The 19589-nt window shown below is 45.3% G+C and overlaps 1 protein-coding gene across 6 annotated transcripts in view; it reads right to left on the reverse strand.

The window, feature by feature from the left end:
- The window catches only part of GRAP2 (GRB2 related adaptor protein 2), a 104650-nt gene continuing 85061 nt past the window's right edge, over nt 1-19589 (reverse strand). For 5 of the 6 annotated variants that reach the window (XM_035315269.1, XM_035315272.1, XM_035315273.1 and 2 more), the window contains 7 exons: nt 12525-12627; nt 9303-9394; nt 6872-6991; nt 5554-5719; nt 3790-3921; nt 1630-1749; nt 1-1251 (listed from right to left, as the gene is read on the reverse strand). In XM_035315269.1, coding sequence (XP_035171160.1) covers nt 1072-1251; nt 1630-1749; nt 3790-3921; nt 5554-5719; nt 6872-6991; nt 9303-9394; nt 12525-12602 — 888 coding nt within the window. In that variant the 5' untranslated portion in view covers nt 12603-12627 and the 3' untranslated portion in view covers nt 1-1071. Of the gene's footprint in view, nt 1252-1629; nt 1750-3789; nt 3922-5553; nt 5720-6871; nt 6992-9302; nt 9395-12524; nt 12628-17314; nt 17359-19589 lie in introns of those variants that run through there. The other variant, XM_035315271.1, reaches the window with a different exon arrangement.

Below are 19589 nucleotides of genomic sequence, written 5' to 3' on the forward strand. Positions count from 1 at the left end.
TAGACTGTTCAATGGCCACAACTTTATTGTCTGCACACTGTAAAGTCACAGCTCAACAAGTCGCATGATGCATTCCACTGGCAAGTCAGAGTTGTATACGGGGTGATCCTGATCACCCCACCTTCTCAGGGAAAGAACTTCTGGCATGAAACAGAAAAACCTCTTCTCCTCAACCCCTCCCCAGCTCAGTTTTAGAAAGGTATCAGTAAGGGATATCCACTGTTGTTATTCAATCCAGGGGATATTCAGTTAGCTGACGGGCCTGACCTGCTCTAACCAGGATGTCTAATAGGATGTTTTGGTACCTTGGAAAGCAGGTTGAGAACGGGACAAGTTGGTGCAGACAGAAGTGCCGGAGAGCAGGACTATCTGAAGAAGCTATGAAATTAGCTTCTCACCCTCCTGTGTCTTTACCACTTGGTTGTTTGTACAAAAGCTTACAGGACCTTGTCCCTTCATCTGCTATATATCCACACATTCCACGCCCACAGAAAGTACTACAGGTGCAGGCCAAAATCTATTTAGAAAAGTCAAGGTTGCCTTCCACCTCAGCCTAAGTACCCCTTACTTTCCATCCCTACCTGAAGGATTAATGTAATTAATAATCATCATTTAACTCACCTTGGCATTAGTCCTGCCTCTGAAAGAAAGGTGAAATGGAGCCTGAAGGGACCATGAGTGCAACCAGATCTAAAAGAAAGGGGGAGTGCTACCTAAAGATTGAAGCCTGACTTGTCTGAGGTGCACTTCCACAAAACAAACCTAATTGCAGGAAGTTATCAATACTTAGCCAAAGTAATAACAGAGCAGGGAGGATCCAGCAAGGTCTCAGTAAACAGACCAGGATTCTTGCTCCCTTCCCCTTTATGGATGTACAAAACGGGAAAAAAATTCCCACTCTCTTTAAAGGGTTCTGTTTCTTACCAACGTTTCAAAAGATCAATTCCCAATAAATTAAGACAAAACCAAAAACACCATATGTCCTGGGCGCAAGGGAAGATTCACTCCCTCTCTGTCCCTGTCACGTCAGAAGAGCAGCTCTGATACAGCCCTCCGGGGCATACTGTGCCCTCACAGGAGCACCGGTGTGACATAGTTGGCAGGAAAGAGACCCAGTTCCCCACGCAGACGTCCTTTCCACCATGATGGGTTGGAGCTGTCTAGAACCTCTACGATGTCTCCGCTGCGGAAGCCCAGCTCGTCGTGTTCCACAGCATCGAAGTCGTACAAGGCACGGACCCATAGCGTTCGCTGGGAAGGAGACAGAGACAGGCAGGGAACAAGGAATCACATGCTTGATCCAGACCCACTGGTGAGCTCAGGCCCACTCACAAAGCCCCAGGTGCTTATTGTTTGAGGTCATGCTAAGTTCCCTCTTCTAATAATTCTGCTTGTTAACTAAGACTGATCTTGAGAACAGTCTTGGAACTACGCTCATGTGGATTCAAGCAGACTCAACCACATTCAAGCAGCTGTGATAGTCTTGAGACTCAGAAACATCTTCTAAGATATATCTCAACAGGCTTAACACACTATTCCTCGTGCAACCTCTGTGCAGGGAGCAATGCCTAGACTGCTTGCCATTGACAAGGGACCCACTGAGTTGGGTCATGCAGGTACATCACTTACTGGTGTCTGCTGGTGCAGGGGGTCTGTGTGTCTCCGTTGCATAGCTGCTGCACTTCCTTGGCCATGATTCCTTAGTCCATGCAGCCCTTCTTTCCTGTCCAGGCTTCCCCCATACCTATCCTAGAAACGCAACAGCAAGAGAAAAGTCACGAATATACTGAGGTGTAAGAACAAGGGGCTTTAAGAGTCATTGGTGGTCAGGGTCCAAGCCTCATGCAAATCATCTTAAAAGTCAGCTTCCACTATAGTCCCTGTGCTGCAGTCCTGGAAGCAATGTCTCTCATGGAAAAGGTCACCTTAGACTGTTCTATTTTGGATTTTTCTTCTTAGAGGTTGGAATTTGACTGTCTTCAGCTGTGTTCCACATCTACTGAGAAAAGGGGCCAGTGGCTTTTTTGGCTTCTGGGAATTTTAGAGAAAACCTAAGATGGTTCTAAGGCATGGGTGAAAAGCCAGCTCTACAAGGAGACTTTTGCCTTTTTGGAGTTACTATGACCCAGTCTCCCTACTTTACTTTTTCTTTGGGCTGCCCCACACTGTAAAGAGCAGGGAACAGGCCTTCAAATCCAGTAACTTAATTAACAAAAGAGGAAAGAGACTAAATAGCATTCATAGAAAAACTTACATATGGCTGCACATCTGAAGTCACATCAATACAAATCATCCAGAGAGCAAGTTCTCTTTTGTCTGCACAACCAAGAAGTGCTGAGTGTCTTCAGCTCTTCAGGCCTTTACATGCACCAAAGTTTTTTTTTTTTTTTTTTTTTTTTTTTTTTACAATAACAGCCTGACAGAATCTGTTATCATGTTAGCTCAGGTTGCAGCAGTACTTCAGTGACACAAGATCTGATCAGTTGTATCAACAGAGGGGAGGAAGAACAGCTTGTGTTTGCTGTAAGCAGCTATTGTTTTCTTCCTCTGATTTTCTTGCTCCTACTCTTCTACATGCTCCCTTGGTATCACTTACACCTTTGTCTGTCTAAAAGGTCCCTGAGACTGGGGCACAATTTGCACCTCAGCTGTCCCTGCCTAGATGTGCCAGAACTCAACTTGGCTTTGCAGCTGCAAGATTTACTGCATGGACACTTCACACCTATGAGTCTTTTTGCTCTGTAACGAATGTGACTCAGGCATAGACAGTGCTCCAAAGAGTGCAGGTCCTCAGCTTTGTCAGAGATTGTATGATTCCATCATCAGTCCCCTGACAGGCAATGCTCCTTGTCTGATGAGAGAACAGCCACTTCATGATTGTCCCTGGCCATGTGATACATGCTCTCATGCCTTAGTGGACGTGGCTTTGGATTTCATCCCTTTAGCAAGACAAGTCCTCTCCTTGGCTGATGCTATGCTGTCTCTGCCTAGAGACATGAAACAACCCCAGTGTCATGGTTTTGGCTGGGTTAGAGTTAATTTTCTTTGTAGAGGCTCATATGATGCTGTGTTTTGGATTTTTGTGAAAACTATTTCCCCCCAAATTAATCAGGAGGAACTCTGAAGACATCACCAAGTATTGCTGTTGTCCTCTCCGTCCCTATGCCAGCAAGAGAGCAAAGAAACATCATGCATCAGGGGTGCAATGGGATGAAAGGGAATAGAAAGAACCCAGAAGAGGAGGAGGAATGTTCTGGAAGAAGCCAGGGTTTTCTAGGATTACCATAGTCATTTCTAATCCCTGATGTGTTTTGTGGTGCAGACTGTCAGTGGAATAAGACAGAGAAGAAACAGGCAGCAAGGTTTCACTTGTCCTACAGACTCGAGAGGAGTTCCTGAAACTACCTATTTGTGTGTGCAAGATCTGAGAGTGTTTTTGTGTCACAAGACACTACCCTTGCTTTCCATTTTTTGGGGTGGAGCTCAGTAGTCACAGGTTCCCAGTGAAAGGGCTACAGTGTGCTGATTTTGTTGTTGTTGTTGTTGGTTTGTCAGTAAGTCCCAAAGATCACAGAACTAAATAAAAGCTGACATTTGTTTCAGCCCAAAGATCTGTCCAGGCTGATACCATCACTGCTGCTACTTCCATGTGAAGATCTAACTGACTCTGCCTCCTAAAGCAGACTCAGGGCGGCAGATTTTGATAAAGTGACTGTTCACTTTCTACCAAGCAATCAAGGCCAATGTTTCATGTGCCCAGGCTTCATGTGACCTCTTTCCAGGTAGTACCTGTTGCTGGTGCAGTACAGGGACTGGATGATCCACGTATCTCTTGGATATAGAAGAATGAGCTTCACCAGATGCTCCACCCAGATGGAGTGCTTCCCATCCCATGCGTTCCAGACTCCCACCACGCCTTTCCTGATGGAAGAAAGATCCCAAAAGTGAGGTCAGGGTTTGCTTCCCACCACAACCCTGACTGAAGCTTAGCAATCATTACCTACTGATCATTATCACTATCCTTCACCATGAAGGCTCTTCCAAAGGTATGCTCCTGCCCCTCTGAACAGAAGGACAAATAAAGAATCACATATTTTAGATCTTCCCCATCCCCCATTCGAAAAGTGCGTAGTAAAAGGTGATGCTGGGCTGAAAATGTGATCACTGATGTGAGGACGAGCATAGGAGGCAAAATCTTTTTGGAAATACTGCCCTTAACCTTCATTTGTCTCTGCATTAAAATCTGTATATTACTATCATTTTATCATATGGTTGTAGCATCTAGAAATTCTAATTGTGAACTGAAACCCCACTGTGATGAGCGCTAAACATACCCTGCTGAGCCTATCACCATAACAAATATACAGAGCATTTGCCAAAGCAAACTTGACTCCTGTTCTTTCATTTGCCTGTCTGCATCTTGGAGCAAATGCTGTTCCCTTTCCCTCCCTGCTCAAAGCCAGCCCAAACAGGTTGTCTTACTGATAGATATACATGCATTTGGTCTTTATTTCTCCTTCCCCAAACTATTATTTGCTGTGATCTGTTTCTCATAGGTCCCTTAGTGCCTATTTTACATCCTACTAATGCATTTTTAAAGCGCTGAATAAGTGGTCTAGAAAGAGACAACAACACAAGCCCTTCCTTCAGACTGAAAAATAAATCCTCTCTTTATCGGAGCCAGAAAGAATGACCCACATGCAGCTTATAACACTCTCCTGCTGCAGTGAGCAAGACGTGTACTTTCCGCCTTGCCTCTACCTGTACATCCTGGTAATTTAATACCAGAATCCGCTTCCCAGTAAAGCAGGACTTTGGTTACTGCAGTGACCAGGTGTGTTCACTCCCACTATTGTGTGTGCAACGCATAGCAGGCTTTGCTATGTCATTTGCTTGTTCTCCTGGCACAAAACCAGGCATTCATTGGACTGGGATTTCCCTGCTTTCTTAAACATCTACTACGTCCTCCCTGAACGCACAGCTTGTTCCCAGATCTGCTATGTTCTCCTCAGCAGGACTTTTCAGCCCCCACCGGCCACTGCGACAGATTCTGCCTTGGGTTCCTCCACATCCCTTACTCCATTCACTAAGTAACAGGAGACAGATGATTCTTCTGAGCACACAATCTTTCCACTGTAATAACAGCTGCACTCTGTGTACATTCAAGGACGCTAGGAAACCAGACTCAAATTCATCTCAGACACAGCCTAACAGCAAACTTTGTACCAGACCTTATGAAATCTAGGCGTTTCATAAGGCACGACCTGCTTCCCTTGGTTGTGCAAGGCATCTTAGGAGTTCAGCTCTGAGGCCTCAGCACAGCTTTAGCAAAGCACCTCTATGCAGATTTGCAGCATTTTCTATCATAATTAAAAAATATATATCAGAAAATTCTGCTCAAATTAACTAAAAATCTTTGTTGCAGGGCCCACCAGCACAGTGATATGATTGGGTTTCCAAGGACAAATCTCCCTCCTAGATATCCTTGTGAGCTAAATTCCTTCAATAAAAGGGTTTCTCCCTGAGGAACTCCTAAGGATAGTTTGTGTTTACCTTCTCTTCTCGTTCGTCCCTCAGGAAGATCTGCTTCTGCCTGGAGATGGAAGTTGTCTTGTAGTAGTCTACCAGCTTGTTTAGCGAGTAGAATTTCTCTGTCCACAAGTAGTAGTTACCCTTTGAATCCCTCATCACTTTGAAGTGTTGCACATCATCTTCATGCCTGAATCCAGTTGAAAAAGTAAGAGATCACCAACTGGCTTGCACCTTTGTTTGCTTTGAAAAAGTCCTTTCCCGAAGGGAACCCTAACAGTTCTTTCTGACACTTGGCCAAATCTAGACTTTGGGAAAGTAAACCAATGCTAGCCCTTGTGTGTATTGGACCTAGATGAGGCTCTGTGTTTCAAATGACACATCAATTTACAAACGTGGAATGTCGAAGGGCGGGCCAGTCACAAGTGCTATCAGAACAAAGCATAGGGTTTTAAAGCCTCTCATTTGAAATAAAGGCCAGAGGAGTTTTGAGGTCCACAAATATCTGATAGCTTTATTCTGGCCTATGTACGAGACACAAAGGTACAGTTGTAGTCTACCCTGAACTGGAAGGGATGACTTAAACAAGCATCTGATACACAGAAAAGTGGTGGCCACATCGGAGTTAGTGTTCCTGGCAAAGTGTTTTCCAGCATTCCCCCCAGATAATTTTTGAACTCTCTGAATCAGAAACTTCAAAATGCTTGGAAAAGGCATTGCCAATCACTACTTTAATTTAAAACCAATTATTGATTGAACATCGATTAACTGAAAATCAGAAAACCAACCATCATTTAACAGCTCTGCTTTGAAGCTCTGAGAAAGGCTGAGATACACCAAGTGGCTGAAATGAAAGTGGGCTGCTAGTAAAAAGAAAAAAAGAAAAAAGGCTATTCTTATCCAATGGCAGTTTTATTGATCTGTGCAAAATAAGCTAATAATATAATTCTGGTAGAAGCGGAATTCTTGGATATAGCGAATGGCGCTGTCAAGAAAATAAAAGAAATGGGAGGCACACTTTTTGCACTGTGGGAGATGTCCTATGAACCACCTTGCTTTGCTGCAGCTTCTTCAGAGAAGCAAGTCACCAGGGGATGCAGCTTTGAAATGGGGTTCACTGTGTCACTTGAAAGACAGAAACATTTGCGAATCAGATGCCTAATTCATTCTCCTTCATGTGACACAGCAGCACTGCCAGTGACTGGCAGCATGCAAAATTCCTGAGAGGCAATGTCACATTGAGATTCCTGTCATTAGGAAGCCAGACCATTAGAAGAGACCACTTATGGAAGAGTCCATTAACCAGGAGAATGGGCAGGAAAACAATGCACAGAGCAGATACCTGACAGAGATGGAGAAGTCACCATGAGAGTTCTGACTGGCCCGCACAATGAAGGAACCAACTCCTTTGCTCATGAGGATGCTCTCGGCTTCGTGGCGGGATATCCTCTCATCAAACCAGCTGTCAAGTGGGAAAAATCAGGGAGACAAGAATAAAGAAGGTGAATTAAATTAAGGAATAGAAGAACTGAAGGAGAACATGAATAAACAGGCTGGAGGAAAGACAAAACAAACGAATCATAGGATCCCACATGACTACTCCCACTGGCCATGTGGAGGCAGACCATTTTCTCTGAGCTGAAAAAGCATGTACACGCAAAGAGAACCACGTAAGCTTTGGCCTGCTAAGTAACACTCAGCTGAAAGTGTAATTACAGGCACAGTAGACTAAGGCGTTAGTCAAGGAAATTTAAAATTACAAATGTGTATATATATGTACATATACGCACAATTCTCAGACATACATCAAATTGCTCTTGGTAAACTGATTGAAAATTACTGGACTGTGATGGATATATTGCAAGGGACAAACATAAATTTTTAACAGAAGCAAGGCATGAAAGTTTCAGTACTAATAAATTGGCTTTTACAAGAGTTATAATACCACAAAATCTCAGAAACACGGAATACATAAGTACGCTTATGTAAATTTAACCAAACATAACAAATGGATAGTATAAGGCACTGGACAAATAATGAGAAAAGTCACCATAAATAGTAAAATAATGTAGTGTCAATAGGAAATTTTAAGTAGAGAGAAAAAAAGATCATGTACACTCATATATGTTTGCGGCTAATAAGATCTACAATCTGCAGTCTTCTGCCTTTATGTAATGCTTAATTACCTGTATTGCATTCAATTAAGGACTGATAATTTCAGACTGTCATTTCCTCTTTTGAGTTTTGTTATTCTTCTCCTTACCATCATCACAGTTTACCTATGTATCATTAACAATCAAAAGGGAAATCAGACTTTAATCACCATTGATAACTGCTCTTGATGATTATTGATAATACATAGATGGGAAAAATGGCCCGTCAAAATTAGGAGACACCTTTCTTCCCTACACCTGGTTCTAGTATCTGGCCCTCAAAGGGCAGACGTGCTACTCTTAGAAAAGTGTCAAAGTGGAAATGTTTCTTCACAGTTCTTGCACAGAGAAAACATCATGAGGAGAATGTGTGTGAAAAAAAAAGAAGCTGCTAGTGTCCCTGCATGATGCCACAGCCCTGAGAAAGAGTGAACAAGCACAATTAGCTGGGAGATTCTGTCCCCATGAGGCCCAAAAGCAACAGCCCGTATTTGTAGAGCAAACTAAAAACGTCCTTCAGCTCAGCCAGGGAGGCTGGCTCATGTCCAAACAGTCTATCCAGTAAGTGCCACCTCCAAAGGGGACAGCGGCACTTCTTTGTAGGCCACAAAATCCCTGCATGCTCCCGGTTCGCCTGCCCAGGGCACCAGTGTGTTAGAGCTAGCAGGACTGGCCTTGGTGCACGCTCTGCCTCCTTCCGAAATGCTGCATCACTTTTACAAAAGAAGGCAATTAGAGGGGCTTCAGGGAGGATTTCTGCCAACTGAAAGGAAGAAGGTTATAAAAATGCCACCCGCTGGCATATTTATGGCATGGGGCTGGACAGCACATTTAGCAAGCGTTTAAACACCTATCAGTCCTTGCTGTCGTGTCATCCACACAGCGGGGAGGGAGGACGGGGGGTATGCCTGTCCTCTGGCAGATCCGTGTTTGGGTGTGCAGTCACGAAGCGTGGAGAGGGGTGTGTGTGTGTGTGTGTGTCTGCATGTGTGTGGGAGCAGGGTGGCATGTCTGGTCTATCGTCTCTGTCAATCCATGAGCAACACCAGCTGTCACATTTCGTGCAGCATTGCACTGACCTCTAGCGCATCGAGAGAAACTCGCACACGCTTCGTGGGGGGAGGGAACGTGGATGGCAGGGTAGGGAAAAGGGAGTTAATGTAGTTAAGAGTCGGGGGGGGGGCGGATTACATTTTTTTATAATTCATTTATAGAGAGAGTTCTTGCTCTTCCTTTTGTGCTCAGACTCTGCCTCTGTTGCCAAGACTTCACATCATGCCTATTCTCCTGCTGTCCAAGGAGAGCTAAATGCAGTTCCTGCCACATCCCAGTGACATCCCTCTGAGCAGCACTAACAAAGGAGTCACTTGAGAGTGATGCAGAGCATTGAGAACCATTCAATTCAAAAAGAACACGGGATGCTTCATGGTAGGAATAAGGTGCGCTGGAAGAACTGTGTACAGCATTATGGCAGTCCTTGCCAGCCTTAAATTGCAGTATGTTATAACCAGTGCTTCCTCTGTCACACCTGCCCACCTGCACGCACACACAGACACACTCTCTTGACAGCACTCCGTAGCACTGTGCAGTGGTGGTGCACGCAGCGTCTGAGACACTTACGGGGGGGTGTGAAAATCAATGAAGTTCTTAGGAACGTAGCCCTCTTGACCCCTGAGTTCAGCCTTGTACCACTCTTCCTGGGAGCTCAAAACCTGCAATGGAGAGACAGATTAAATAAATGCATCTCCTGAGAAAGGCAAAAGCAACTAAGATTCTGACAGAAAACTAGGATTTTGTGTAAAAATGAAAGAGAACTCCTCAATACACTCTACTTCCCACCCACCTTGCCTCAAGGTTAGTGGCTGATGACCACTTGAGTGCAAACAAAGCAATGAAGAATGCTGGGTGGAATTAGACGGATTGCTTGTTAACTTTATCCCTTCATCTGAATGCTGTTTCAGGTGGCTGGGGATGCAGCCTGCATATCTCTGATGTCTGCGGGATGGAGGAAATCAGCTCTGAAGGACTTAATAAGGGTTTAAGGAGCTCTCTCTGCTGCTTTTAATAGTTAGTACTGGATCATGTCAGCTTCACAGGGGAGGAAAAAATCTGTGAAAACTCCTCTGACATGTATGTGTATGGAGGGGTATACAGCTATACCTACCTCTGTGTGTGTGTTGTGGCTGCACAGATGTCATCGTGTGCTCTCACATGTCATTTTGCAAGAGAGCGTTTAGTGGGTTAAGTCCTCAGCAGCCCTAAGCTTGCCAGGGCAGATAAAAGTAGGAGGCAAAACAGTATTTTAAAGCCACTATTAGCCACTTCCAAGATTGTTGGACAGCAGGAAGCCAGCCCACAGCACACACTGGCACAGCTTCACGAGTGTTGACATTAATGTTGACGGGAATGGCCCTTAGGGACGGCACTGCTGACCAGGGACTGCCCAAATTCACTGCTCCCTGGCTGATGGCCTCTGATACAGCTCTAAGTTAGAGGGGAGGGGACAGGGATATGACCATTTGTGATTTTGCCTCAAATGGTGTGGTGTTTGGTTTGACGTTCCAGTTCCTGGGTTGGAATTCCTTTTTATAAAATCGAGCATGTTTCTGTTCCTTCTGGGTTTGGAGAGGAGCCTGAAAGCACGAGTCCTGACAGTTTTAAAAGAAAGAAGGCAAGTGGAAAAGACTTCATTTGAAATCTATTGTTAACAATAATAATACTTGTTCTGTAGGCCAATCTCGTGTGTTTGGGAGCCTAACACACATTCTAGCTGCTTGGTGCTGGCAACAGGATGTTACTGTCTCCGGGGCTCCATTGCCTTGCCTGCCACACAGGCTTTTTCTGTGCATCTGGGTAATGAGAAGTTGAGGAGTAGAAAGCTGTGGAGATCCCTGCTTGTCCAGTCACTGCTTCACCCACCCCAGGTGCTGGAGGAAGGTTCCTTTTTGCTGCTGTGGCAAACCAAAGGGGACGATAGCTACGCCCTGGTCTGGCTCATGGCCTGCTCTGTTGGCACAAAGGTTTCCAGAAGGACCTACCTGATGGACCTGGGTGAAAAGCTGGAAGGTTTCACTCCGTGTGTCATCCTCTCAGAGAAGGATGTGGGGTGTGTGTGTGAGAGAGAGAGAGGGAGGGTGGATTTCCTCCTGTCACTGGTGGTTGTGGGCCTCGTGTTTCCTGTTTTCTAATCTCTACATCAATACTGTTCATCTTATCTCCCTCACAGATCAGAAAAGACAGCCAGGAGGTTGCTCAGGCAGCAGAAGGGGGCTCGGGACAGGGTATGAATGTGTGTGTGTGCGTACGCCAGAAGGAGAGATGTTACTCAGGCAAGTTTACCGTTACTATGGCTTGGGTGGTGTTATTTTGTTCACCTCAAGGACGTTAAAACAGGAGGCAGCCTGAGTTTTGTGATAGCGAAGTCTCAGTGGCAACTAATATTAATACTGGTGTGTAGCATTATTTGACACTTCATCAGTAGCTTCCAATGTCATTTGAAAGGAAGCTTTAGCTTATGATGATTTTACAGGGAGGGAAATGGAGTAACAGAAGTAAAAGTGATCTTGCCAACACTGTCACCCAAGACAGGGGCTTAATGAAACCACAGTCTCCTTAGAAAGCAGATATCAGGTAAATAGCAGGGATGTGGGGACTACTCCTAAGGAAGAATCCTAAGGAAGAATCAGGAATGAGAGTTTTCATCAACCCTGAAGAGAACAAGTGATTTCTCCAGAACACTTCTCATAGCTCTCTGGAAAGAAAATGGTCTTTGATCTCAATGAGTTCTGGATGCCATCAGCTTTGTCTAAGCTTCAAAGATTCAAAGGGCAATAAAATAAAAAAAGGTGGTGAAGAGGCAAGGCCGAGATGTAATATCTGGCCATTAATGGAACAGCCGGGACTGTACGGAGAGGTGGTGAAAGCTTCCTAGCAGAACAAGGGTTTAGACCTGGTTGTTGTACAACATCCCTTTGGCCAGTGAAGGAGTCAAGGCCTTAGACAGGTGTTTTACTCAGTCATTTTACACTAAAACATAATAGGTATGCTGTGGACTGAGAAGTTAACAAGTAGTCCCCTATGGGACTTCAGTAGGGTTAACAAGAACAGAACTGTTCTACCGTAACATAAGCCAAACAACCTTAAAGAGACTCTCACATGCGCTGTATTGAGTATGATCAACTCCACTTCTGCCAGTCTGCTGTTCTTTCACTGCTAAATTCCTGCAGGGTGTATTATTAGCTGAGGACCTCTTAAACTCTCCCATTATGTGTATAACAGACTGTTTTGTGGACATTTCCTCTTCCATTTACAATTGCCTAAAACCCCTGTGGCAACTAACAGTGATTACTTACAATGAAAAGTTACATATAAGTTCTACAATGCATGACAACTGTCATTTCTAACACTTTAATGGTTGGAAATGAGGAAGACAGCAATCTGTCTGGCCCACACTCATCCTGCCTACCTTTAGACATAGTCTTTCTAAACACAGTCACCCTAGACTACCTATATACTCAATGAAAACAGAGCGAATCTTCAAAATCTGTTCTGCCAAAGACCTGGATCTCTTCCCCATGCTTCTTTGCTGCCTACTGGAGGACTGTAGGACAACTACATTTCTAGTTTAGGGACCTAAAATCAAGTGGAGTGGACACAGACCTGCGAGTGACCTGGGAGTTGCTGGTTGATTGGTAGCAAGCCATTTGGGTGTCTAGTGTCCTGCTTTTCCATCCCAGTTTATGGACACCTGTGTCCATCTGTTTTTTCAAGGCAAGTGGGAGCACAGAAAGACCTGGCAGAATCTTGGCACTGAGCTTTAGTCATGCCTGGAGCTGCACTTACCTTCAGTATGTCCCCAGCCTGGAAACTCAGCTCATCCTCTCCAGAAGCAGTGAAGTCAAACTTGGCGATGGCTTCCATACCGTGTCTTGGTGGCAGGGCAAAGCTGGAAGAAGTATATGCTTGTCAGCATCTATGAGCTGCTGGGCCTTCCGAGTTTAGCTTATAGAAAGCTTATCGGCAATGCTGTAGTTTGCACTTGGATGAGAATGCACCTACCATTAGAAGACAGTAGTTACTAGACACTGAAAGACATTAGCAGGCAGAAGAGATGGCATGGCCAAGAAGATATAACTTGCTCAAGTAATTCAAAAAATCCAGTGTGTAACCTCATTCCAACAGATCTCATCCTCTGGAGCACTTTCATGGAAAATTTTGCACACATCACCCGAATAACCTGGTAGCAAGGAAAAATTTCTTCTGTGTAGACCAAGGGCCACTCTGACACAGTTCCCAATAAAGCAAGTGATTCTGTCATGCAATAGAAGAATGCACTTGCCCTCTGCAATGACTAACTCTTTATCTCAAGAGAGAGACAAATTGTGGACAAAATGAACAGCTTGCAATAAATATAATTTTTTTCTTGGACGGAGTCCACGATTCTGAAGGTTGAAAGAGACTTTTCTCTGTGATGGCTTAGCATGGCTAACCACAACTTTCAGCTAGGAAAAACTGTTTGCAGAAAGGCTCCAGTCCCTGTTTTGAAGTCGACAGAGTGTGAAACTGTAGCACTGACAAATTTAAGGCATGCACCTATCCTTCCTCAGCGTTCATAACTGAGGAGCCTGAAATGTACCAGACAGCCTGCAAACCAAAGCCTGCTTTTCATCAGCAGAGCACACGTGGCAGGGGAAGTAGCAACATGAGCTTTGCTTCTTCACCACTTCCTGCTCATGTAACTCGGGACCACTTCTATGATCAGGAGAGTTACTTGTTTCCCATGGCTGGCTTGTGTACCCTCCAGCCCAGCAGTGAGGCTGCCAGCGACAAAGTAAGAAGAAGCTAGGCAGTGCCACATTCATCAGAGGCACTGCTGGAGGATGTTCTCACAGTCCAGCGTGTGAAGACCATCCGACAGCTCTGACACAGAAGTAACTTAATGGTTACTAAGCTAGGTTCATCTGAGAGCAATGGTCCTGAGGCCAAAGGCTCCATTACTTACCTTCACCTCCCACAAAAATACAGGAAATACACAGAGAGGTCAGAAGGATGAAAATTACAGACAGAGGTAGGGCTGTTGAGGTGGCAGCAGGGCTCAAGAGGAAAAACACCAGCAAGGAAAGACAAAACATTTCAGAGGGAAAAAAACAGGAGATCTAGTCAGGATAGCCAGTCTATCTGGGAACCATGGGGGTCACCGACTTGTCAGTGCCACTAGTGCTGACTGAGCTGGTGGCAGATAGCAATGCAGCAACACCAAGGTTCGATCCACAGAGGCCAACTGTTCCCTCCTGCCTGATGCCTGCCTCACCAGCAAGGACTCTTTGGGTGTCTTTACGCAGGCAGTGAGCGTGCTAATGCTTAGCCTGATATTTCAATAAATCCTAGCTGGCTTCTGTGCATGTTAACTGTATAAAAGCAGTTATTTATTGGCTAAGTTGTGTATTTCCTGCTCACAGAGTCCCTTTGCACTTGACAAAAGATGCCTGGATAAAGCAATCCACAAGAGGGGCCACAGCATCACTGGAGATTAGTTCTGAGATTTGTTACATCTCATTTCTAACTATGTAAAAGAAAAAGAAAATCTTTACTTGCTTTCTCTTGGATTCTGTTAGCACCCTCTTTTTTTTTTTTTTTTGCTGCTTGTTGCAGGTGAATTTTATTCATGTGACTGACGCGAGCTACGCAGCAAATTGGTGAGCAGTCACAGGCAGCTCTGCCCCTTAAGCACGAACCTGTCCTAGAGCAGCCGGGCTTGTTGCAGTGCTGGGGCCTCCCAGGTAGCTTGGCTCACACGCGGCTGTCGTGACCTGCCATATGCCTGCTGCTCCAGCCCAGTGCCTTAGAGTTTTGTCAAATGCTTCAATACTGAATCTCAGCACCTTACCAATGCCCTCTATTCTTCCACTGACATGCTTGGAGCTCCAGGCTGCAACACCCCACAGCCAGTGTGAGCCACCTGCACGCTAATAGAGCGTAAGGGTATTAAGTAGGGGTGGAATTAACCATTGAGGAAACTGGATAGACAACGGTACTCTTTCATGGAAGAGAACCAAAGAAAAGGACCGAGGAAAATTATTTTAATAAGGGATGTATTTCAGCATTATATCTTGCAGAGATCAGAGCCAGGAGTGCAGAAGATTCCTGGAACTCCTAAGTGCAGGGCATTAATCTCAGCTTGAGAACAAAACAAAACAAAAGCAAACAGTTAAAAACAAGAAACTGCTTAAATACAAATCCCCTACTTGATTTTTGCTCCTTAATGACAGGAGAGACAGTGGGGGCTCTCTCTGCAGGGAGCACGAGAGGAGAGAGCCTTTCATTTCTCAATATCCCAAGCGATAAAGATGCTATTGGAGACGTGACTCCCTCAAAGGGAGAAGGACTTGCGAACTGGTTAAAGTCTCCTCTCTCACCTCATTTTCAATTTCAGCAGTCACAACCATGGGGAGAGACCAGGAGACAGATACCTCTTCAAACAATCTAACACATGGATTAAATGTGCTTTCCATTGCCAGCGGCTGGATTTAGAAGTGACTCTAATACCATACACAGTGTTGGCTGTGTTGATAAATTAGCAATGCAGTAACGCTGTGGCCTTAAGCTCTTCCCCCACCAACTACTAAAGCAACACTAGCCAATAATCCTGCCTTTGAACTCCAGCCTACCACTTCTCATCACCTGAACTTCAAACCAGTTCTGTTTTTCTGATCCTGTTCCTCCCTCCATCTGTACCTCGAGGATCCTCGCTCTGTGCGGGTCAGTGCTGGGCCCTTATGAAAACTCCCCTGCCAGGGGCTCTTTCTGGCCCTCTCTGCATGCGTGTGACCTCGAGCACCATCCCACGACACACTGAGATGGGATTTTTTTTGGTAATTGTCATAACTTACATTTCATTTCTCAAGCACCTTTCATCCCAAAGGACAGCACTGCTGTTTGCAAACAGCCGGATCCCGCTTTTAACTGCCTGGTGCAACTCCTTTGAGCTTTCGAGTAACCAAGGACAATTTTAGACTGTGCATAATGTTCTGTGTGAAAATCACCTTTGTGCAGGGTTTAGCATGCAGCCTATGCAACGTTTAAAGGAGGATTTTTCAGTTCTGAGTGTGGGTTGACCGGTACCTCCATTTTATGCAGACTCCCTGCATGGAGGTGAATTTTCTCTGTGGTTCCCCGCTGTAACGAGGCGGATCCAAGGGGCATGGGGCTACTGCCATTCTGTGGGACCAACACAGCAGAAGACTCATGAAAGGAGAAGCGAAAAGCGGCTCAGCTTTGAGAGCACTAGGTAGGTATTTCAGCTGGGCAGAATGCCATTCCCTGAGCAAGAACATCAGCATCTCCCTTGATCAAAAGAGTCAAGGCCTAAATCATGTCAGCAAGCAACATGGTCTGACAGCAGCATCCCAAAGTGTTTAACACCGTTCCCCTACACCAAGCTGGATCAAAATTCCGTAACAGCAATGCCAGGGAAGGTCACCACCTACAAAGAGCTTACCACTGCGGGACAGCCCAGGCTCAGCCCCACTCAATCTCGCGTATTAACATCACAGAAGAGGGCACAGTGGCAACAATGTGCCTGCCTAAAGGAGCCACATGAACTAAAGTTTGATTTTCATGCCTGCAGCACACGCACCTCCAGCAGGCAGCTCCATCCAGAGAGGTTTTGCACTGATGGATGCAGCGCGAGCGGCTGTGTCTTTGTTCAGCTCTGCAAGAGCAACCTATTGGACTGATGGGCAACCAGGGACAGAATTCAACCCTGAACATCTGTACAGAAACTCCAGATGACATTTCAGCAGAAACAATGGCGAAGGGACCCGTTATCTAGAAGAGCTGTGATAGATAAAAGCTTTGTTGTCACCAGCTAAGCCACATACAAGTGGCATGGGAATATTTTGTTCCAAAAACACAAACCTCTTGCTACTGAGTTAACGGCGCGGCTCCGCTGACTGTCAGTGATAAGAGGGTAAAATTTATAAGGGAGAACAAGTCACTAAAATGCTCAGCACTGCCGCATTTAAGTCTTGGCTGTCCTGCCATCCAAAGGAATTCAGAGCTCTGGGCTGAGCCCCTACACAACGCCCAGGCAAAATAGATCTCCTAGGAATGGGATTCACAGAACGAACAAACTTCCAGGGCTCTATAACCAACAGCAGTTGGGAAGAAACGCCCCAAACAAGGATGGCACCTCATCTCCCTGAGGAAAACCTGGGCCTACTGTGCTGCTTCCAGTCACAACGGAGCAGAGCTGGGCAGTGCCACGGGAAGCCTGTACACCGGCAGCACCAAGAGAGAGTATCGCAGCACTGCAGATTATTGTGAGAGTACACAGTCGTGAATCTTTGCTGTGCTAGGGTTGGTGTGGAGTACTAGGGTGAGGGAAAGCACCTCCTGTTTGCCCACCTCCTCCTTCAGTTTCCAGCTGGTCAGATTTGGCTGAGGGGCAGGGATTTGTCCTGCAGAAGCACTGCCCTGCTGGGGAAGCTGCTGAACAAGATGGCACTGCGATCCCATGCTCTTCCCCTGCCTTGCATTTCTTTACTTCTCCCTCCAAAGCCCACCATCCTCCCTGGTACCTTTCCCACACAGCTCAGCCCCCCCCAGGCCCCTGAGCCATGCTCGCCCCATACCTTGTGGCAGCTCTCCTCTCCTCTGGCACTTTGCTAGAAAGCAGGAGGCACGTTACCATCTAGGGGACGGAAGAGAAGGAGAGCTCAGCCCATACCAGGCTCCTCCCTGCAGCAATGATGTGCCACATCGGTAGCGGGTCCACGTGTGTGGACGATGACAGTCGGGAGTGGGCACAGGGGACAGAGGCAGGGGCACAGAACAGTGCCCGTCACAGGGCAGAGCGGGCACGGACCATTATCAGTCTCTAACATGGAAGTATTTGGTACGACGCGTGTTTATAACGGTGCTGGCAGTTGAAAAGAACCTGCCCTTTGCTGCTGCCTCAGCCCAGCCTGGCTTAACAGACAAATAAAGGAGGGTACGGTCCCTTAAAAAGTGTTAAGTTGTACCCAAATAAGGAAAATTGAAAAGAGCACAGATCTGGCGAGTTAAATTAGAAACCATGTAAAGTCCGTTGAAAAGTGTATCTGGAGGAACAAGTAGCTGCAGTCATAAAAACATGTAATAAAATTATTTTCAAAGACAACAGAAGCAGGAAGCCTGCCAGAGTGTCTGTAGGGCTGACAGATGATTGAGATGTAAAAAGAGTGCTCAAAGAAGATAAGGACAAGGCATAAAAGCTAAATGAATTCTCTGCATCCATGCATCTTCCAAAGGAGTTTGGGTTGGTCCCTGCACTGGGGTTTTCTCTGCAGAGAAGAGCCAGGGGAACTGTCTCCGGCTGAAGAAATGGAAGAAGATTTTTTAGGACAAAGCAGTAAATGAACAGGAGTAAATCCAAGAATCTGATATTTTAGAAATCTTGACAGAAACCTAAACTTAGTGTGAAATAGTAACGGTTGAGCAATTAAGCTGTAGCATAAAATGTGTACCTCACCTGGCCTCAATGCTAGGCCAAAAAGCAGCAAACGCCACAAATTTCAAAAGTACTTTGAGGGAATGCAAAGGGCATGTCCAACTTCTGTATGTCTGAATTGATAGAAACACTTATGAAGAAAAGTATTACTGGGCACAAGAGAGCAACGACATAGCAATTGCCCTTCACACAGCTTTTGCAGGAGGAAGTCATACAGCCCAAATCTGATGCAGTTCTTTGAAGGAACTGATGAACGTGTGGATATGGGTGATCATTTGATATGAGGTACTTGCATTTCTAAATCCTTTCAGATGAAGACTCTCACCGAAGACTCTTAAAAAACCTCCTAAGCTCTCCAAGAGGAAGAGGAAAGTTCCTTTAGAGGATTAACAGCGTATTAAAAGTTATGAAATGAATGAATAGTTCAACATATTCATAAATAATCTGGAAAAAATGAAGTGACAGAGCTTACTGATGAGAAAAAAAAATCAGGGTAATACAAATTAAACCTCATCATGAAGACTTGCACATGGGTTTCAAAATACTGTTAAAATGGAAGACAAATCTCACTGCTAATGACTGCAAAATAATGGACATGGGAATAAACAACCTTCACTATATAAACGCAGTGATGAACTTGAAATTATCAACTATCACTCAGGAAAGATACATTTGAGCCCCTGCAGATAACTCTATCAAAGTGTCAGCTCAGTGGAAGTCAAAAAGGTGGGTTAGGAAATGTCAGGAAAGCAACAGAGAACAAAACGTGAAGCAACATCGTGTCACCGTATGAATCCATGGGGCACCTGTTTGAATATTTGTAACTCGTTAGCAGCTAGTTCTCACCCCTCCATTTCAACGACAGAGGCAGTAGTATTTAGAAATATTACAGAGAAAGTCGCTAAGGATGACCAAAGGAATGAAAAGTTTCTGAACAAGAGAGGCCCACATAAAACAGACCAGGATCCTTCATCCCAGGAAAAAAGTTGTCAGAAGAGTCAAGGCAAAAGCAATGTAGAAAATAGTGAGAATTGTGGAAAAGGCAAAGAGAAAAAATTTATGCATTGTTTCTCATATGCACTAGGAGCTCATTGTGAAGAGTCCTGGGACCTGGCAGACCCTAGTGAAAGAAACTTCGCTGTGTACTTGCCTTTTCTTCCCCTCATTCCCCAAACTGTAGCTGGGCACAGCCTCATGGGCAGCGTGGAGCTGTAGCCTAACACGATTCACCCTTTTCTATGAGCCCCAGGGCTTCACAAAAACCACCGCGTTGTGCTAGTCCAAGACAACCAGTCCAGCAGCAAACGGTGGCCGTTCCCACAGGCACCACCCTTACGGGAGGGAATGAAGTCCCTGGAGTAGCTGCTAGTGAAAACAGGTAGGCTGTACGTTATGGAGCACTCAAACCAGGAAGGAGT

This window comes from Oxyura jamaicensis, chromosome 1 (assembly GCF_011077185.1).
Source record: "Oxyura jamaicensis isolate SHBP4307 breed ruddy duck chromosome 1, BPBGC_Ojam_1.0, whole genome shotgun sequence".
NCBI lineage: Eukaryota > Metazoa > Chordata > Aves > Anseriformes > Anatidae > Oxyura > Oxyura jamaicensis.